The sequence below is a fragment of the Bos taurus genome, chromosome 25 (assembly GCF_002263795.3).
Source record: "Bos taurus isolate L1 Dominette 01449 registration number 42190680 breed Hereford chromosome 25, ARS-UCD2.0, whole genome shotgun sequence".
NCBI classification, from domain to species: Eukaryota; Metazoa; Chordata; class Mammalia; order Artiodactyla; family Bovidae; genus Bos; species Bos taurus.
Genome location: NC_037352.1, coordinates 7,681,032 through 7,698,977, shown reverse-complemented (window position 1 = coordinate 7,698,977; position 17,946 = coordinate 7,681,032). Strand labels below are relative to the sequence as shown.

The window sequence follows — 17,946 nt, the reverse complement described above, 5'->3', positions numbered from 1 at the left end:
AGTTGGTGGGTTCCAGGAAGGACCCCTGTGCCACCCCAATTCCTGGGCCCTGTTGTCCCAGACACTTAAGAATATCCCTCCCCGCATGCCGCCCCTCAACTACCAGCTGGAGCCTCCATCCAGGGTTGACTTTCCTTTCAGGGCCTGCTCTGACTTGCTGGGTGTGAGGAGATGGGTCACCTGTCTGTGCCTCGGTTTTCTCTCCTGTAAGATGGGAGTAAGTTCATTTACCTGCAGACACAGAGGACTCAAGGAGCTGAAACTAAAAACAAAAGGGATGAAATCAGTTCTCCCAGTTTCGTTGTTGTTCTTTCTTTGCATTTTTTTTTGGTTTGCTTTTTCTCCCTTCGGCCACTCTCTTCATCTCTTCTCTTCATACCTGTATCTTTTTCTTTCTGCTAAAACGGAGGAGGTTCCCGGGGCCCATCAGGATTCTAGAGCGAAGGTCAGGTCGGGGACCAAATCCGACGCCCTCGGCTCGGGGAGGGACTCGCTCGGGCGCGACGACCAGATGCTCTCCTTTTTTCTCGGGAGACTTCCGGCCGGGGCTGTGCAGCACAGACGAGAGCCCGGGCCACCCCCTACCCACCCGCCCCAGGCCATGCGCCCCGCGCTCCCGCCAGTCCCGCGCGCGGACACAAAGGTCCCGTAGGGACTGGTCCCGCCCGCCCCGCCCCTCCTCGAGGCCTCGGCCCCATTGGCCGAGAGCTCCCGGGGGCGGGGTCAGGGGCCGGGGCGCGGCAAGCCCGCCCCGCCAACCACGCCCCCTCCCCAGCTCGGTTCCCCGCAGTTGGAGCTGAGCGCCTGGTGGAGCGGAGCGGATAGCCAGGTAGGGAGCTTCTCTGGGGACCCCAGAAGGGCGTGGTGGGGGTGCCCTCGCCCCGATGGAGGCCCAAGATCCTCGGGCATGGGACCTCGGCCTCTTCTGCCCCCGCTGCCCCCCATTCACCCCCACTCTGGAGGGTCTTCCAGCTCTCCGGCTGGGTCTCTGGGCCCCTCGGAAATGGCCGGGCGGCAGTGGCCTGTTTGGGCAGCGCGGGTTACTCATCCCTGCCTGGAGGATGGTGGGTGTGGCAGCAGCCCGCGGGATTTCGGGCGGACGTCTGGTTGCATTTCCCGCCTGGCCACCTGTTTTCTTGGTGCAGAAAAAAAAAACCCTATTCTCCTCCTCCCGCGCCCCCACCCCCACCCCTCCCCTTGCTTTCGCTGGATGGAGCTAGATGGGGTGACTCGCGAGGCGCTGGGGCGAGGCGCGCGGGGCGGGGGCGCCGCTCGGGGAGGTGGAGCCAGCCCCCAGCCAGGCCTGGCCGCGCCAGCTGCGGGCTCGGCGGTGGGACCGCTGCCAGGCCTGGCGAGGAGGTTGGGGAGGGAGGGGGGACATCCTGGCGCCGTGCGATTGGCCGCCTCTAGGGAGGAGGAGTCGCCGGGCGCTCACCCGGGGTGTTTGCGTCTGGATGGGGGGGCCCCCGGGGCTGTGCAGAGAAACTTCACTCGCGCCCACGGGCTCCCTCCCTGCCGGCCTCTTTGGCAGCCCAAGTTTTCAGGCCGGAAATGCAACGGTTTTTTGTTTTGATTTCTAAAAAGGAAGCCCCCAACAGCTTATCTGGGGTTGGAGTGGATGTATGTATTGGGAGTAGGGTGGGGGGCCGGATTTCAGCCCCCTCCAGGCACGATCTCTGTTCCCACAGGCAGGAGGGTCTCACTGCAACATAGAGGGCTTCTCTTAGCCTCAGTTTCCTCATCTGTAGGCTGGGGATGTAAGTTTCCCTACCGTAACGGGGTGTGTGAGAATAAAAGGAGATGGCTGACCCAGGACTGCGGTGGGAGAGCTTTAGCTACTGTTACATTTTTCACTTGCTTTAAAAAAAAAAAAAAAAAATATATATATATATATATATATATATATATATATATATATATATATATATTTCTTGGTCTCTTCGTTCCCAGTCTTGCCCCTCCAATATTTTTCTCTACCCTGAACGCAGGGGGAACTTGTAAAAACAGGTTCAAATCAACCCCAGGCTTAAAATCGCCTATTGATGTCCTCGTTGTCGTTTCAGTCCCAAACTCTTCACCAGAGTTTTCTGTTATCTCCCTCCCCCAGCCAGACCGTCCCAGCCCTTTTCTGGCACCCGCCCTCCCTCCTTGTCACTGAGCCTGTGTCCCTGCGGACTCCTCTGCCAGGAATGACTTCCCCATGGCCCCTGTAGGGCTTGAAGCAGGCGCCCCTTCCTCGGGGCCAGGGACCTTCTCCAAACCCCCTCTATGCTCGCCTTTCCCGGGCAGCCTTGATGGCCGTGGGTTCTTAATGCTGTGGTCTTTATCACCCTCCGGAGCCCCAACAGAGCAGAAACAGGGCCTGTAGTATCGCGAAGCCCGGCCCCGAGAAAAGCTCGGGAAAAGCTGGGCCAGGCCCATCGCCGGGCTCTGAGGGAAGAGGGAGGCCCTCTCGGGAGGGTAACGGTCTTTGTCTCACCGAGTGGCAAAGTCAGGGCATTCAGGGCATTCGGTTTGTGTCCCATCAGCAGAGACGGACGTGGGAGGGATTATTCTAGACGGCGGGAACCTGGCAGTGCTACCATTAGCGGCTCGACTATTGTTGCCTGAAGCCTTTGTATCTGGCACCCTCCTATACAACACCCTCCGTCCGCCAGGCTGGGAGGCTACACCAGGACCGTCCCATTTGACAGATGGGGAGACTGAGGCCAGGAACGGGGGAGGTCGCTTGCCAGGGGGGGTCACAGAGGGAGCGAAGAGCACAATTAGGCCTGAGACTCAGGTCTGATCGAAGCCCTGGATGGAGGCGAAGATGGAATACAGGAAGGCTGGAAGTGGGGGCGATGGGATGGGGATGCAGAATCGGCCTCGAGTTACCCACAGGGGCTTGGGCGCCTCCCAGGCCGTGGGCCGGGCCGGGCCGGGCCGTGCCGGGCACGCTAACGGCGGGCCTGTGCCGGAGGGCGCCTTGGCTTCCCGGTCGCTAGTCCTCGGGTTTCCGGCCTCTTCCCAGCACTCTCGGGCGGCCGAACAGTTCCCAGCTGGGCTTGCCCCCCACCTCCACCCCCACTGAGATGCACGGACATCTCAGATGCACCTCGGTGCCGTGTTCGTATTTCTCTCTGCTGCGGGCGCGGCCAGCTCCAGCCAGGCCGCCTCTCCCTCGCGCTCCCTCCCCTGATTCCATCGCCCCAACTCCCCTCGACCCCTGACCTCCCCTCGACCCCTCCCACCTCCCGTTGCCAGGCTCCACTCCCCCCTCCCAAGTCCTCGCCCCTCTCCCAGGCACTGCCACTCTCCCTGGCCCCGCCCTTCCTGGCCCCGAGCCTCTCCCCTCTCCCTGGCACCGCCCCTCCCCTTCCACGAGCCCCGCCCCTCCCTGGCCACGCCCTTCCTGCCCCGAGCCCTGCCCCTCTACCTGGCCACGCCCTTTCTGGCACCTCGCCCCGCCCCTCGCCTTGTCCCCGCCCACTGGCCCCTCTCCTCCCCTTCTCTCTTTCCCCCTGCCCCCTGACCCCTCTCTCCCCGATCTGAGCCCCGCTCTCCCCAGCGCAGCGGAGGGCAGTGCAGCCCAGGCCCACTTCGGGGCTCTTTTCGTGAACCTCTTCCTGTTTCCTGGGACCCCGCTGTCCTACTGACCCGTTCGGCCCAAGTGCCCCCAATCTGCGGGGTTGGGCCTCAGTTGCGCCGGAGGTGGAGAGGGCAAGGGCGGCGTCTCTTCCTCAGTTTACAGGTGAGGCACCTGGGTGGACTAGGGTGACTTTGTGACTCATCTGGTGGCCCTCTTATGCAGGCTGAGAGGTGGGCCGGGCCAGTAACCCCATAACCAGTACTACTCCATGTCAGTCTTGCCTTGCTGGTGGGAGCTCCTTAGAAATGCAGAATGTGGGACCCCATACCTGTCTTAAGAAAGTGTTCTGTGCTGTTCCTATCCATCGTGTGGGTGGAACTCATTCCCACCTGCCGGCAGGGGCCTGGCCTCCTGGCTAGGAGGTATCTGAACATGGTACCCTGCCCTGGCCTCCCCCATCCAGAAACCCAGGGAAGGCTCCACACCCCATTTTTCAGAGTAGGCTTGATGGGATCTAGCTTTGCTGCCAGGCTGAGAAAGAAGCTCAGTTCTTTCTCCCACCCCTATCTTTCTGCCCTCCAGGGCCTGAAAGCTACCAAGAATGGAGGAGCCTTGTGAAATGAACTGCAAACGTCTCACTAAAGTGTAAATGACTGATAGCACTGCCAAGGATCCCTTCCTGGAGTCACCAACCGGTTACATGGCTTAAGACAGACTTGTCCTTATTTATTTATTTTATTTTGGCTGTGTTGTGTCTTTGTTGCTGCGCGGGCTTTTCTCTCATTGAGGTGAGAGGGGGCTACTCTTTGGTTGTGGTGCAAGGAATTCTCATTGTCGCTTAGCTTCTCTTGTTGTGGAGCACAGGCTCTCGGGGACTGGGGCTTCAGAGGTTGTGGCTCCTGGGCTCTAGAGCACAGGCTAAATAGTTTTGGCACACGGGCTTAGTTGCTCCTCTGGACCAGGGATCGAACCTGTGTCTCCTGTATTGGCAGGCGGATTCTTATCCACTGAGCCACCAGGGAAGCTTCAGACTTGCCCTTGATATGACTGGTGGGGCTTGAGGCCCAGAGGGCAGGATGGCAGGGGCTCTGCAGGACTGGGTAGGTCTCCAGTCCCTGGATGTGTGGGTTGGTGGAAGAGGGGCTGGGAAGACCAGAGCCTGGTGCCCAGCTGAGCTCTGTGAACCTTCCTGGAGGACCCATAGGCCTGTGGGAAATTCCCAGGCTATTTTGGGCTGAGGCCCCCTTCCTGCCCTTTCCCAGGGTAAAGGCCTTGCTGGTGTTGGGGGCTGGGTGGCTCCCTGCACCCTTCCTTGCCCAGTCCATTGGTGTTCACATGTATGCAGGCACTTGTGTGCCTGGCTTCACACACATGCATATGTACACATACACGTGCACCACACACACAGCCACACACATATACACATGTGCATGCACTCATGCAGAAATGTGTGCACACAGCTCAGCAGCCGTAACAGGCCTTGGGCATGACACCTGGTCTGAATTTGCTGCAAGCCTGAAGCCCATCTCAGGTCTGGCCTAGAGCCTCAGTCTCAGGCAACCCTCTGCAGACTGCCTGCAGCTGTAGGGAGTTGATGAAGCTGTAGGGAGGTGAGAGGTCCCGGAGCAGGGGCTAGTGGCAGAGGGTGGGCCCTGCCTCCTCCAGGGTCAGCTTCAAGGCCCCCCGCTGGCGTTACTGGGAGAGCAGTTGCTGGTTGGAAGTGTGAGAGTGGGGGGGTGCTGCACACCCAGCGCCCCCATCTGTGTTTGGGGGGGGGCCGCAGCCGACCCCAGAGCCGGCTTCTGGGTGACTGGCTCCCCGCTCCACGAGCTGGTTTCCTTATAGCTGGACTTTAACCCAGGCTTTCCCACACAGAGGCCCTTCACTCCTCCCTGTCCCTGCCCCCCACCCCCGCAGGCCGGTGGGGGTGGCTGGCTCCCGTCCAGGTCTACCCCGGCTTCAGCTGTGCTCTGCACGGATGACCCTCTGGAGGCGCGGGCAGGGTGGTGGTTGAAGCCCTTGCTCCCTTCCCCGACTCTCTCCCGGAGGCTCTGCAGTCCTCCGTGCCTCGTTTTCTCCCATGGCCAAGTGCGCATGCGCGCAGCCCGGACCTGCAGCACAACTGTGCAGGGCGCCCAGCTCACGGTGCACGTGAACGCCAGTGGGGGCTCCCGGTCCTGAGGCTGGTCAGGGGGACCCTGCTCTGTCCCCAAGCCGGGGGCTTCCATTGGAATCTCTGCAGGACTGGGTGTCCTGGGAGAGTCAAAGGGGCTGGGGAGGAGAGAGAAGGGGGCCCCAGCTGAGACCTGCTTTACAGGGAGGTGGGGAGGGGGGAACAGTCAGATGGATGGACATGAGCAAGAAGAGTGGAGACCCGTGGGGATGACGATGATGCCCTAATTCCTGAGCTGGCCTGCCCCTCCACCCACCCATCTCCTGCCTCTCACCCTTCCTTCCCCAGCGATCCCCCAACCCCCAGTCTCCTTGCTGGCCTTTAGTCACACCTGCCCCTGCCAACCTCAGGGTCTTTGCACAGGCTGTTTCCACACTGGGAGAACCTGCCCCTGTTTTACAAATGGCCCACTCTTGTTTGTTTGCTTACTGTTTTTGGCTTTGCTGGGTCTAACTTGTAGTGCACGGGCTTCTTGTCGCGTTGGCTTCTCTTGTTGCCGAGCATGGACTCAGTAGTTGTGACTCGTGGGCTTAGTTGCCCCACAGCATGTGGAATCTTCCCAGACCAGGGATTGAACCTGTGTCCCCTGCCCTGGCAGGTGGATTCTTAACTACTGGACCACCAGGGAAGCCCTGCTGTCTGAGTCTCTACTGCCTAAAAACAGGGCCTGCCATCAGGCGCATGTTTGTTGAATGACTTTATGATTACGGTTATAACAACAATTGTAGCTGATCCTTAAATGCTCACTCGTACTGGGTGGAGGGTGTGCAGAATGCTTAAAACATGTATTATGTCATTTCAACTTACTGACGCTGGTGTAAAGTCAGGACTGTTAAAAAAAATCTCCAGGTTCCAGATACAGAAACCAAGGTCCAGAGAGGTCAAGTAACTTGCCCAAGAGCTGGAAGGGTGGGATTTAAAGTCAGAGGTTCCTGACAGCAGGGGAAAGAGGGAGATTTTGGGTGGGAGTGGGGAGGGCTGTTCCCCCCTCACCCTGGTGTCCTCAGGTTTCAGTGGTTCCTACCGGCTGTCCTGGGTGTGGGGCCCTCCCTTTTTCTGAACCGGCCCCCTTCCCAGAACCCCAGGCATTGGAACATTCTAGGACTCTATGACCTGTGCTGGTGGGTCATGCTGGAGCCTTGACCCCAAGCTGCCGGGGCCTTTCTGAGGTGGGGGCTCCCGGGACTCGCGGTCCTCCCTGGCCGCGGGCGCAGCTGAGAGAAGGGTCAGGAGGTACTATGTCGCTTCCTCCAGGGAGCCAGCTGGCTGTCTCCCCTCCCAGCCAGACGGAGCTGAGTCCTGAAAGGGGAGTGTGTAGGGGGCTTCGGGGCCACATGGAGGGAGCCAGTCAGTTTGTCCTCTTGGGGGGCAGAGGTGGGCCTGTCCCCTGAGGAATCAGGCCTGGCTCTCAGGCAGTTTGGGTTGGGGGCAGAGGGGCATTGCTGGGCGATGCAGATTGAAAGCTGGTGCTCTGGGCCACATAAATGCCTGCAGACCAGGAAAGCCAGGGCAGTGGCGGGGGATGGGGGTGGTGGTAGGGAGGTGGGCTGGAGGCTCTGGTTGTCAGAGCTGCTAGATTTCTCAAACCTAGCTGGAAACGTTGCCTGGGGGAGGGGGGCAAACCTCTGGGATGTTTAAAAGATAGCTCGTGCTTTAAATATGAAAACCTTGTGTGAACCTCTCAGAACCCAGCAGAGCAGCTCCTGCCCCACCACTCCCTGTGAATGGCGGGGGGAGGTGACATCCTGGGAATGAAGGGGGATGATATCTAGTCAGGCTCCTCTCCATCCTGGGGCCGGGGGGGCCCGCACCTGCCCCACCTGAATCCCCGACACCAGCCCTGAGCAGGTGCTGCATGACGCCCACCCAGCTGCACCGATGTGCACAGTTGATCCCAGACAGCCGAAGGGACTCAGCCAAGGCCCTTTGGGTCTTGGGCTTTGGCTCTTTCTTCATGGCCTTGAGCCAAGGCCACCAGCAAGTTGGGTACAGTGGCCATGTGCTGCTCTCAAGACAGGAATGTAGATCCTCTCTCTCCAGCTGGGTCTGCCCCTGGCGTCTGATGTGTGTTAGGGGTCACAGAGGGAATTCCATTTCTCAGCAGCAGTCAGAGACTCAGGCTGGGTGGAAATGAACTTTAAGGCCTGGATCTGAGTCAGGGGCCTGGTGGCTGGAGATGCTGCCTTTGAAATGCCCCTGCCCACTCCCCCTGCCCCCCTCAGGGTTCCTCCTGGACGCGGACTTGACTTGGGGTCCGAGCCCTTTTTGATTTGTGTCCCCGAGTTTCCTGAAGGAGCACTGAGTGCGAGTCCCTTTTTCGCTTCCCCTTCCCCATAGTGCCCGGCACTTAGTAGGAGTTGGGAAATGTTTGATGAGTGGCCGAGTCCTCATCCAGGTGGTTGGCACTGAAGCATTCCTGCGTGTCCTGTCTGCCTCCCTCCCTCTCTCCTTCCTTTTTCTCTCTCTCCCTCCCTCTCTTTCTCAAGAATTTGCCAAGTGCCTGAGTGTGCCAGGGCTTCCCGGGTGGCGCTAGTGGTAAAGAACCTGCCTGCTAATGCAGGAGACCTAAGAGACTCAAGTTTGTTCCCTGGGTCAGGAAGATCCCTTGAAGAAGGGAATAGCTACCCACTCTATTATTCTTGCTGGGGAATCCCATGGACAGAGGAGCCTGGTGGGCTATATAGTCCATAGGGTTGCAAAGAGTCGGGCATGACTGAAGCAGCTTAGCTCGCACGCACGCTGTGTGTGCCAGAGCCTGTGCTGTGTGTCCTGGGGACAAAGGGGGGGCCAGTAGTGTCCTCGTGGCGTTTTTGTGAGGAGCTGTCATAGAGGGAGGCACACGGCTGCAACAGGAGCGCAGACCAGGCGCCTGCCCCGACTGGGACGAGCGGGCACGTTTCTGGAGTAGGTGACGTCCACGCCGAGTGAGCCTGGAGCCTGCATTCCACAGCCAGAGGAATATTCAAGTCTCAGATGACACACTGTCTGGCGTGAGCGTGGGGAGGCATCTGGAGAGCCCCCCTAGCAAGGCGTGAGTCCCTGAGAGCCCCCCGTCTCTCTCCAGGTCAGCCATGTCATCTGAGCCTCCTCCTCCATCCCAGCCCCCCACCCACCAGTCCTCGACTGGGCTGCTGGACACCCAACAGGCCCGGGATCGCTCACCGTCCCCGCTTCGGGGCAACGTGGTGCCGAGCCCACTGCCTACTCGCCGCACCAGGACCTTCTCAGCGTGAGTCTCGGGCTTCCCCGGACAGGTCGCCTCTGCGTCCCTGTCTATCACATGGGAAACTTGTGGATTGGGAAGGGGATGATGGTGAGAAGCTGGGCAGGCACCTTGTAAACCCCGCACCGCACCGCCCCCAGGCCCCTCCTTGAGCCTGTCGTGAGCTGTGGGTGAGGGATGAGGGTGGCCAGAGATAGGAAATCGCTGGGGTCTTAGATCATCGGGCTTTAACCACACACCAGTCCCTTTTCCCTGGGAGCCCTTGACCTTATCAGCTGCAAAACGGGGACAGTAGCAGGGTGGCCACTGTGCTGCAGGAGACCCACATGGCGCCTGGCAGGTGCAAAGCTCAGGCCAACATGTGGAGGCTGTTGTTAAGTTAGCCTTCAGAGGGAGGGATGCTCAGGGGGATTTTGCTCAGACAGGGAAACTGAGGCCTGAGAAAAGTTTGCCAGCATCATTCAGAGAGTCACTGTCACCAGGGTCTCTGAGTGGCTCCCAGAGTTGTGCAGTGCGTAACCTGCACAACTGTGCATGGCGGCCCTGCCCAGAATGCCCTGGGGCACAGCTGTGGGTGGGAACTGGGAAGAGCTGGGTGTGCCCTGAGAGCAGGGGGCTGTCCTAGAGGGCTGGTGGGGGCCCCTCATGCTCTCCACACTCTCTGTCAGGACGGTGCGGGCTTCCCAGGGCCCGGTCTACAAAGGAGTCTGCAAATGCTTCTGTCGGTCCAAGGGCCACGGCTTCATCACCCCGGCTGACGGCGGCCCCGACATCTTCCTGCATATCTCCGAGTGAGTCAGCAGCTGATCCGGGTGCTCTGGGGCTAGGATGGGCGCCGTGGCCTGGAGGAGGCAGGGGGAGTGTGTGAACTCTGCTGGGTGGGTGCCAAGTGTGATGAGGTTGTGTGGGCCAGGCTTGTGTGACAGTGTTCAGGGCTGAGGGTGTGAGTCTGTACGTGGTGGTGGCAGCGTGTGAGACACTGGAGGCGACTGTGTGTGTGTGTGTCTGTGGGTGTGCACACGTGTGTGTCTCTGTGTGTGCATATGTCTGCGCACGTGTCTCTGTGTGTGTTTCTGCGTGTGTGCGTGTCTCTGTGTGTCTGTGCGTGTGAGGTGAGAACCTCCTTTGGCTTTCCCTGGTGGCTCAGCTGGTAAAGAATCTGCCTGCAATGTGGGAGACCTGGGTTTGATCCCTGGGTTAGGAAGATCCCCTGGAAAAGGGAAAGGCTACCCACTCCAGTATTCTGGCCTGGAGAATTCCATGGATTGTAGTCCATGGGGTCACAAAGAGTCGGACATGACTTAGTGACTTTCACTTTCACTTTGGGGTGGGTCTGAATGCCTGTGTGTGTCTGGCGGGCAGGCCTGGGTGTCCCTGGGAGTCCTGTGAGCCTGTGTTTGGCCTGGGGGTGGGTGCTTGCACTCGCCCTGGGGGCCCTGCCCTGGTGAGGCTGGGGGGTGACTGAACTCTGCTCCAGGAAGGAAGTGTGGGGCTGGACCCTCTCTACTGCCTCTTGCTCACTGACATCCTTCCTTCCTGAGTGTCTGAAAACCCTGGCAGGGAGAGGAGGTGGGGGGCACCCAGGGTGGGGCCCACACATCCTCAGCCTTGGGGCTGGAGGGCGCCCTGCAGGCTGGCCTCCACCTCTGGTCTTCTAAGCAGCCTGCAGGTTTGTGGGGACCTAATCGGCTCCCCTACCCCGTCCCCATCTTTGACCTCAGCAACCCCCACCCCAATCTTTTTGTCAGTGGCAGGCAAAGTACCCCACACAGCAGGCCTGACAATATGTAGAAACCAGGTTTTGAAATTAGGCTCCTTTTGCAAATGTCTGCTGAGATGGGAGAGTTACCCTTTCTTACTCTCTTCCAACATCCCTACACACCTGGTCTTCATAGACCCCCTGTACAATGTAGACACGAGGACACTGCTAAAGCAACGCCTTTTGACATACATATGAATCATACGTGGATGTAGAAATACATATCTATATTGGCTCTTATTCTGGAAGGAGTTATAGTGGTTGACAAGGATAGACACAATGAGCCAAGAAAAATTAGTAAGGAAAGCAGGGGGTTGGGGCAGAGAAGAAAGATGCCATTTGGTTTCACTGCTAGTAGTGGGCTGCACCTTTACTCCTGAGCTTCCTGGTGGCCACAGCAAAGAGGGCAGCTCCATTTGCAATGTGATTCTTCAATCAAGGCCATATTATAGTCCCAGGGGAGAGCTCACTGGACTTGGCCTTCAGGATCCGAAGGGGATATTCCTCCTGGGGGGTGGGGGGCAGTGGGTAAAGCCAAGGGGGCATCAAGATGGGGACCTCTTCATCCCGGGTGAGATGGTGGCTCATGTCCTGTAGAAAAAGAGGGAAAAGGACTTTCTGGAAGGCTCCATGGGATTCTGAGGAGCTGAACAGCAGAGGTGCAGCCTGGTTTCCAGGACTCCTGGACCGGGCAAGGGGTTGTGGCTGCTGCTCAGGAAACCCCCGTGGAGTCATCCCCCAACTCTGATTCTCAGGCTCAAGACTGTCTCTCCTGGCTCTTCCAGCCATAAGCCCCAGGGTGCCCACGTGTAACTGCCCTGTGAGCATACCTGGGGGCGGGGCTCCATCTCTGTCTCCACAGCAGAGGTCCCGGGAAAGGAGCTGATTGGGTCAGGGGACCCTCAGTCACGACCGAGGGCCCCAGTGGCTCCGCCTGGTGGTGGGGCAGGGTTGGGGGCAGCTCCTCCCCCAGGGGCAGGGGTGGGAGGGCAGCTCCTCTCCCAGGGCCGGTGTCCCGGCTTCTCCCAGCGCCAGCCCTGAGTGTCTCTCCTCGCCCCGCAGCGTGGAGGGGGAGTACGTCCCCATGGAAGGCGACGAGGTCACCTATAAGATGTGCTCCATCCCGCCCAAGAACGAGAAGCTGCAGGCCGTGGAGGTGGTCATCACCCACCTGGCGCCGGGCACCAAGCACGAGACCTGGTCCGGCCACGTCGTCAGTTCCTAGGAGCGGCCGGAGGCACCCTGGCTCCCCAGCTCTGGGGAGACACCCGGGGCAGGAGGCAGGACCAGACGAGAGAGGACAACTGTGCCACTTGAGATGGGGCATCTGAAAGGGGGGGGAGCGTGGTCCCTGTCAAGTGTCTCCTGGAGGAAGGGGTTGGAGACAGGGGAAGGCACGGGGGTGCCCTCGGCCACCAGCAAGCCTCCGACCACCGCAACCAACACCTCATCAAAACATTAAAAGCATTGAAAAAGGAGAGGCGCTCCCTGGTGGCTGAGTGGAGGGTCTGAGCCCCGCCCAGGGGCCGGGTCGGGCGTCTTCCCTGGCCCGCAGTCCCTCCCACAACCGCTCCCCCCGCCCCCGCCCCGGAATTGAAGGCTGAGAACCCCCAGATTGGTCCTCTGGGTAGTGACATGGACCCTGAGTGATTTCCCAGGAAGAATTTTCACCCGGAGCATGCGCACCACCCCGCCCTCCGCCCACATGCGTGAGCCTCTCCTTGGCCCTGGGCAGAGCAGACTTCTGGTTCTGAGCTGGTTGTTCCAAGGGGCTGGGGGCGGGGAGCACGCGGGGTCTTGGTGTCTCTGCAGCAGGAGGTGAAACAGCTGCGCGTCTGGCAGCCCTAAGTCCTCCATGTGGCAGCCGTGTGCTCAGAGGCGAGTCCTCGTTCTCTTTGAAGCCTGGTCCTGCCTGTCTGTCTGGTTGAGAGATCCTGGCTCAGCCACCCATCCGGGAGGTGGAGGGGAGGGGTGGGGAGTGTGGAGAGGGGGAGGGTCTTTGTTTCCAAAGGGACCTTTCTCGGGATCCATCTAGAAAAGAGCAGGTGGTTTGCTTCCTGGGAGCCTGGCCAAGTCACAAGTTGAAGGAGAAATAGGCCTTTGGTGGTGTTTTCAGGAAAATTGGTGTGAACTGCTTAGGATTTTTTTTTTTTCTTTAAGAACTCAAGCTCTCACCGGAGCCAGTTCTGTTTGCACTTTACTGTTGACATTGCAGACCTTTGTGGATATTTCCAGTAAACAGATCCTTAAGGCTTTCCTTTGGTGTGGCTTGGTTCGGCTTTAGTTGTGATTTAAAAATAGAAATAGCTGGGAAATATGGGAAAAACATATTTAACACATCTTGAAATATGTGGCCACACCCATGAAATATGTAGTCAAGGGTCCATTTGGCAATACAGGGAGGCGTGAGCCCTTGAAAGGTAGTGGGGCCTCATCCAGTGTATCTGAATTTCTGCGAGGGGGTCGGAGGCCAGAGCTATTTTGCTGAGGACCAATGGAGTTGTGTGTGTTTTTTAAAGTATGCCTGATTTACAACACAATGTTAGTTCCCCGTGCACAACACAGCGATTTGATATTTCCATACATCACGAAATGACCCCTGGAGTTGTTTTTAAGTAGGCGAGTAAGTGTTGGTTACAAGTGCGCAGTGAAACGTCACAGTTAAGGAAGCTGATCTTTTTTCCCGGCCTGCAGTGCCCCCTTGAGGGGTCTTCCCCACTCTGCCTTCTGCTGGTCCGCAGTGGCCATCTCCCCTCCAGCCTTGGACAGTCCCCAGGTGGCCCCCAGAGACCCCTGTCTGTTGGGTATGGACCACACTTTGAGTGAAGTCACTCATCCTTGAGAGACCCATCCTTGAGGTTGAGAGCCTGCGTCTTTGCCACCCGCTTCCTCAGGCGACTTCGCTGCCTTGCCCTCACCCCGGTACGTGGTTGGGGCTCCACGTGACCCCATCAGCCTGCTAGTGGGCTGGAAGTCGGATCTGCTCCTCCAGGTGACACGTGGGTCCTCTCGCTGGGAGACTCCTTTGTAAATACTCCATTCTCACTTTGTGTTGTGAGGGCTGGAAGGGACCCCTCCCCACTCAAAGCACAATCTTGAGTTATCCCAGAGGCTCTAGGAGGATGGATGGTGTTGGCGACCAAGCTGGGGACAGAATCCGGATTCCTGACTCCAGGTCTTTCCTCTCACCAGCACCTTTCTCAATAAACTGTTTTGCTGGAGAGTCTGGAGTTCTGTGTCAAGGTGGAATCTGGCTGCGGGGAGTTCTTCCTTGAAGTCAGCAGGTGGGGGTGGGTGGGAAAGGGGGGGTGCATCTCCCCAAAGGAGGCTGATACATTAAGTCTTTTTTGGGGGGGATGAGTAAGAAAGTGGGATCATCCATGCCTTGTTCCCTAATCAGTACCCTCACATGTAGGTGAGCTGAGCAAAGGGATATGGCTTCGTGACAACAGAAAATGCCACTTGGTTGGCCAGCTGTGAAGTGCCCTGCTGATGCATTTCCCTGTTTCCAGTGTGAGCACGCGCTGACAGGGGAGGTGGCCCAGGTTTGGGGTTTCCAAGGGCATGTGGGTGGGTGGGGGGATTGCAGTGGGGCAGGAGAGGCTGGGAAGGTCTTCCTTGGGCCCCCTGCCCCTCGAGAGGCAGGTGATGACTTTGGGGTGGTGCGCAGGCGAACATCTTTAATGTAAGAGCATATTGATTGTCAGAGCACATTAGGAAAAATTATGACCAGCCCATCGAACTCGTTCAGGGAGAGGCTGGAGCCGGCATTTAGCACGAGGGAGGGTTCGGTGGCAGCCAGGGTGCAGGAGACAGGAGGAGCTGCAGAAAGGGGTTTTTGGGTCTGTGGAGAACGGGCGGATGGGCAGACGTGGAGTCCCAGCCGTGGAGTCCCAGCCGAGCGGACCCTGCCTGGGGAGATGAGGAAAGAAGCCCCCGGAGAGGAAGTGAATCTGGGCCGCCAAGGCTGCCTCGCCTTGCCCAGACGCACCCAGATGTCTGCCCGGTCTGCCCGACTGGTTCTTCGGCCGGGCCTCCAGTCACTCCCTGCCCGGGAGCTGGACAGACCTGTCACGCAGATCCCTCCCTTGGGATCAAGTTCAAGCCCCTCACCGAGGTTCATAAGGGCCTTCCTGGCACCGGTAGCTGCTGGTGTGGTCTTTCCCCTGAGGTTTCCTATGCCCTCGAGCCCAGGTCAGCTTCCAGAGTGCTGGGGGTAGGGGTGGGGTGGGGCCTGGGGAAGGGCCAGAGGGAGGCGGGAAGCTTTCTTAACAGCCCCAGGCTGACCTGGGGTGACCTCTCTGCTTCCCTTTTGCTCAACACTGAGCTACTGTGTTTACATCTCTTGCCACAGTGTCTACTGTCCTGGAACCTTGAAGGCAGGGAGGGACTTCCCTCACCTGTCAGGGTTCACACTCTGCCTCACAGGATTTTCTGGGGATGATGAAGTGAGCGGCGGCTCCCACTCTTCCAAGGCTCTTATGAAAAGTCAGTTCAGTTGTGTGTGTGGTGGGGACTATATCCCATCTGAGCCTCCATGCTCACTCGCGTCCAACTCTATGCTATCCTTTGCACCGTAGCCTGCCAGGCTCCTCTGTCCATGGGATTCTCCCAGCAAGAGTACTAGAATGAGTAGCCATTCCCTTGTCCAGGGGATCTTCCAGACCCAGGGATAGAACCTGGGTCTCCTGAATTGCAGGCAGATTCTTTACCATCTGAACCACCTGGGAGAATGTCTAAATAAAGAAGAGATGGATGACGTAACTGGGGGAGCTTGGGCTGGGCTGGACCTGGGATAAGACTACAGAAGCAGAAGGATGGCGGGAGGTCCGAGGTCATCTGGAGAATGGGAAGCAGGTTGAGGGAATTCTGACAGTGCAGGGTGGGGGTGGGGCCGGCCTTGGGGACCTGCCCAGGGGAGCTCCAAGCAGGGCAGGGAAACAGCACACCCTCCACCTCAGTTATAAGGGTTGCGACAGTCTGAGTAAGGTTAAGACTCAACTGACATAAGAAGTTACAGAGACTTGTAGGGCCCACTGGGTACTAACCCAGAGGACAGAGAAGCATGAAGGGTCTGCGCCAGTTGCAGTTACCATCCTGCAACATCGTGGAAACCACTGCATCGAAAAGAGCGACTCTCGGGTCCCAAAGGGCTGAGCTTTTCCCCCAGAATCTGAGTAGGCACCGGCTCATTGAACCACCCAGGGACAAAACAGGAATCGGAATGAGAAACAGGAACCAATAAAATCACTTTAATTTGCTACTTTTCATTTTGAAAGATCATTACAGTATCATTTAAAATCCAGCCAGGAAAGATGCCCCAGGACTGCTGAGTCCTGGGGACCACTGAGAACGGTCACCCTAGCACGTGACTGCGGGCAGGGCCGGTGGGGGCTGACCTCCAGACCGGTGCTGCTTGTCTCTTCCAGGCTAAGACAAGCTGGGCTCAGGGGAGGCTAGGGCGGAACCAGGTTCCTCTGTGATGAAGGCACCTGGTGGGGACCAACTAGTGGGGTGGCAGAACACCCCTCTCCAGTTCCCCCACCCCCAGATTCAGGTTCAGGTCTGAGAGTCCCCAGCAGAGGTCACGCCTGGACTGACCCCACCCCGGTCTGGAGGGACCAAAGCTGAACAATGATGTGTGAACCGTTTTCTTGGAAAGCTCATGTCCATGCTCTGGGTGAGGGCCAGAGCTGCTGTCCTTCCAGCCACAGGAACTTGCAGGAGGCAGGAGAGAGGGGAGACTGGGTTAGAGGCCTGACAGAGCTGCTCCAGCCCTGGGGTCCAAGTCTGGGTGAGGGAGTGAGGGAGGGGGCGGGCTTATTATTCAAAGACCGGGCTCCAGATCTGTTAGCAGCTCAGGCCCTGATCCCTGAGGAGTGAAGTGTGAAGGCCTCGGCACTCGCGGGGCTGGGGCTCAGAGCAGCATCTCGGGCGGCCTGCGGGCCGGTTCTCGGCGGGGCTGCTGGTTGCACCGTCCATGTCTCCGGAACCAGCGGGCTCTTCAATGTGCAGTGGATATGGAGCTACCCCGAGTCCTCAGCGAGTGACGTGCAAAGTCCCAGGGGTCAGTGGTCACTGGGCCAGCGCAGACACTCATGGGCTTCATTTCTGGAAATGTCTTAACTGTCTGTGCTGGGGTCGGCCTCATCATAAACGTCCTGTCCTTTCTCATCAAGAGAGCCCCCTTCCAGTGCTGATGCAGGGGGTCCCAGCATGAACATCTGTTATATTTTCCACGAGACTCATGAAGAGGGAGGGTCCAGGCTCACTCATTTCATTCTCTCTGGACTGTTCTGGAATGATGGGGAAGTTTAAAAACAAAACCCCCAGGGGCACTGTGACTGCACGTATCGGGTAGAGTGGGGGTGGGTGGGGATGTAACTCTCTGCTGGAGGCAGTCCTGGGAACCGTTCTTGACAAGCCTTTTTCTCTGGCCCTGAAAACGGAGGGCGATTCCCCTGCCCAGCGGGGATGGTAGCGAGGACTGCAGGGTGGGCTGGGGGGAGCCCTCCCACAGGGAGCAACCCCTCCCATGGGGTGCAGGCCGGTCAGCAGAAGAGCTCCTCGCAGATCCTGCGCGTGTCCTCCGGCGCCGCCACTGTGTAGCCCACTGTCCTGGGGTCTGTGAAGATCTCGTGGTCATTCCCGCCCTGTGAAGACACGAGGCGGATGCAGGCGCCACCTGGTTTGTCCTGGGCCTTGGCCCCTGCCACCCCGGCCTGGGACCACCAGAGAAATGAGGACCTCGTGTTTTACTGGGAGCATCTCTCTGCAGCTACCATTCCAGGAGAGGAACAACCTGGTACAGTTGCTACCAAGAAAGGGTTTTTCACCTTCCCTTGAACTGCCTTCAGCTAGGAACATGTAATTATGCCTGTGGAAGAAATCACAATGTTCCCAAAGACCTGTCTAAGGCTTATTTTTCTATCAAGAAAGCAGCACAGTGGGTGACAGGAATCTCACAGCCATCGATTTGCTTTAACCGCACCCATATGTTCCTAACAGGTCACAGGGAAGGGCAGACGGGCCAGAGCTGCGCTGCCCTTGAACTTCCTGGGACCATGGACATGGTCCATCTCTGAGCTGACGCTGGCCACGCGTGTGGCTGGCCTGACAGATGCATGACTGGCCACGCGTGTGGCTGCGTGTGATTTATTAAGCTTCAACAGGCCCACGTGCCTGGAGCCCGAGCCTGCTGACCTGGGCTCAGATCCTGG

General features: G+C 58.5%; 3 protein-coding genes across 9 annotated transcripts in view; 1 reads left to right on the top strand and 2 right to left on the bottom strand.

The window, feature by feature from the left end:
* Positions 1 to 17,946, bottom strand: part of ABAT (4-aminobutyrate aminotransferase) — a 235,783-nt gene that overhangs the window by 88,362 nt on the left and 129,475 nt on the right. The gene's annotated exons all lie outside the window — the stretch shown is intronic.
* CARHSP1 (calcium regulated heat stable protein 1) lies at positions 787 to 13,949 on the top strand. 5 transcript variants are annotated; one of them, XM_010819071.4, is made up of 5 exons: positions 787 to 829; positions 4,154 to 4,359; positions 8,809 to 8,973; positions 9,636 to 9,758; positions 11,789 to 13,949. In XM_010819071.4, exons 3-5 carry the CDS (start codon positions 8,816 to 8,818, stop codon positions 11,949 to 11,951), a joined length of 444 nt encoding a protein of 147 aa, XP_010817373.1. In that variant the 5' UTR covers positions 787 to 829; positions 4,154 to 4,359; positions 8,809 to 8,815; the 3' UTR covers positions 11,952 to 13,949.
* PMM2 (phosphomannomutase 2) overlaps positions 14,403 to 17,946 on the bottom strand; it is a 31,712-nt gene continuing 28,168 nt past the window's right edge. The window contains exon 9 of one of the 3 annotated variants that reach the window (XM_059881248.1): positions 14,403 to 14,638. In XM_059881248.1, coding sequence (XP_059737231.1) covers positions 14,498 to 14,638 — 141 coding nt within the window. In that variant the 3' untranslated portion in view covers positions 14,403 to 14,497. 3 annotated transcript variants of the gene reach the window in all.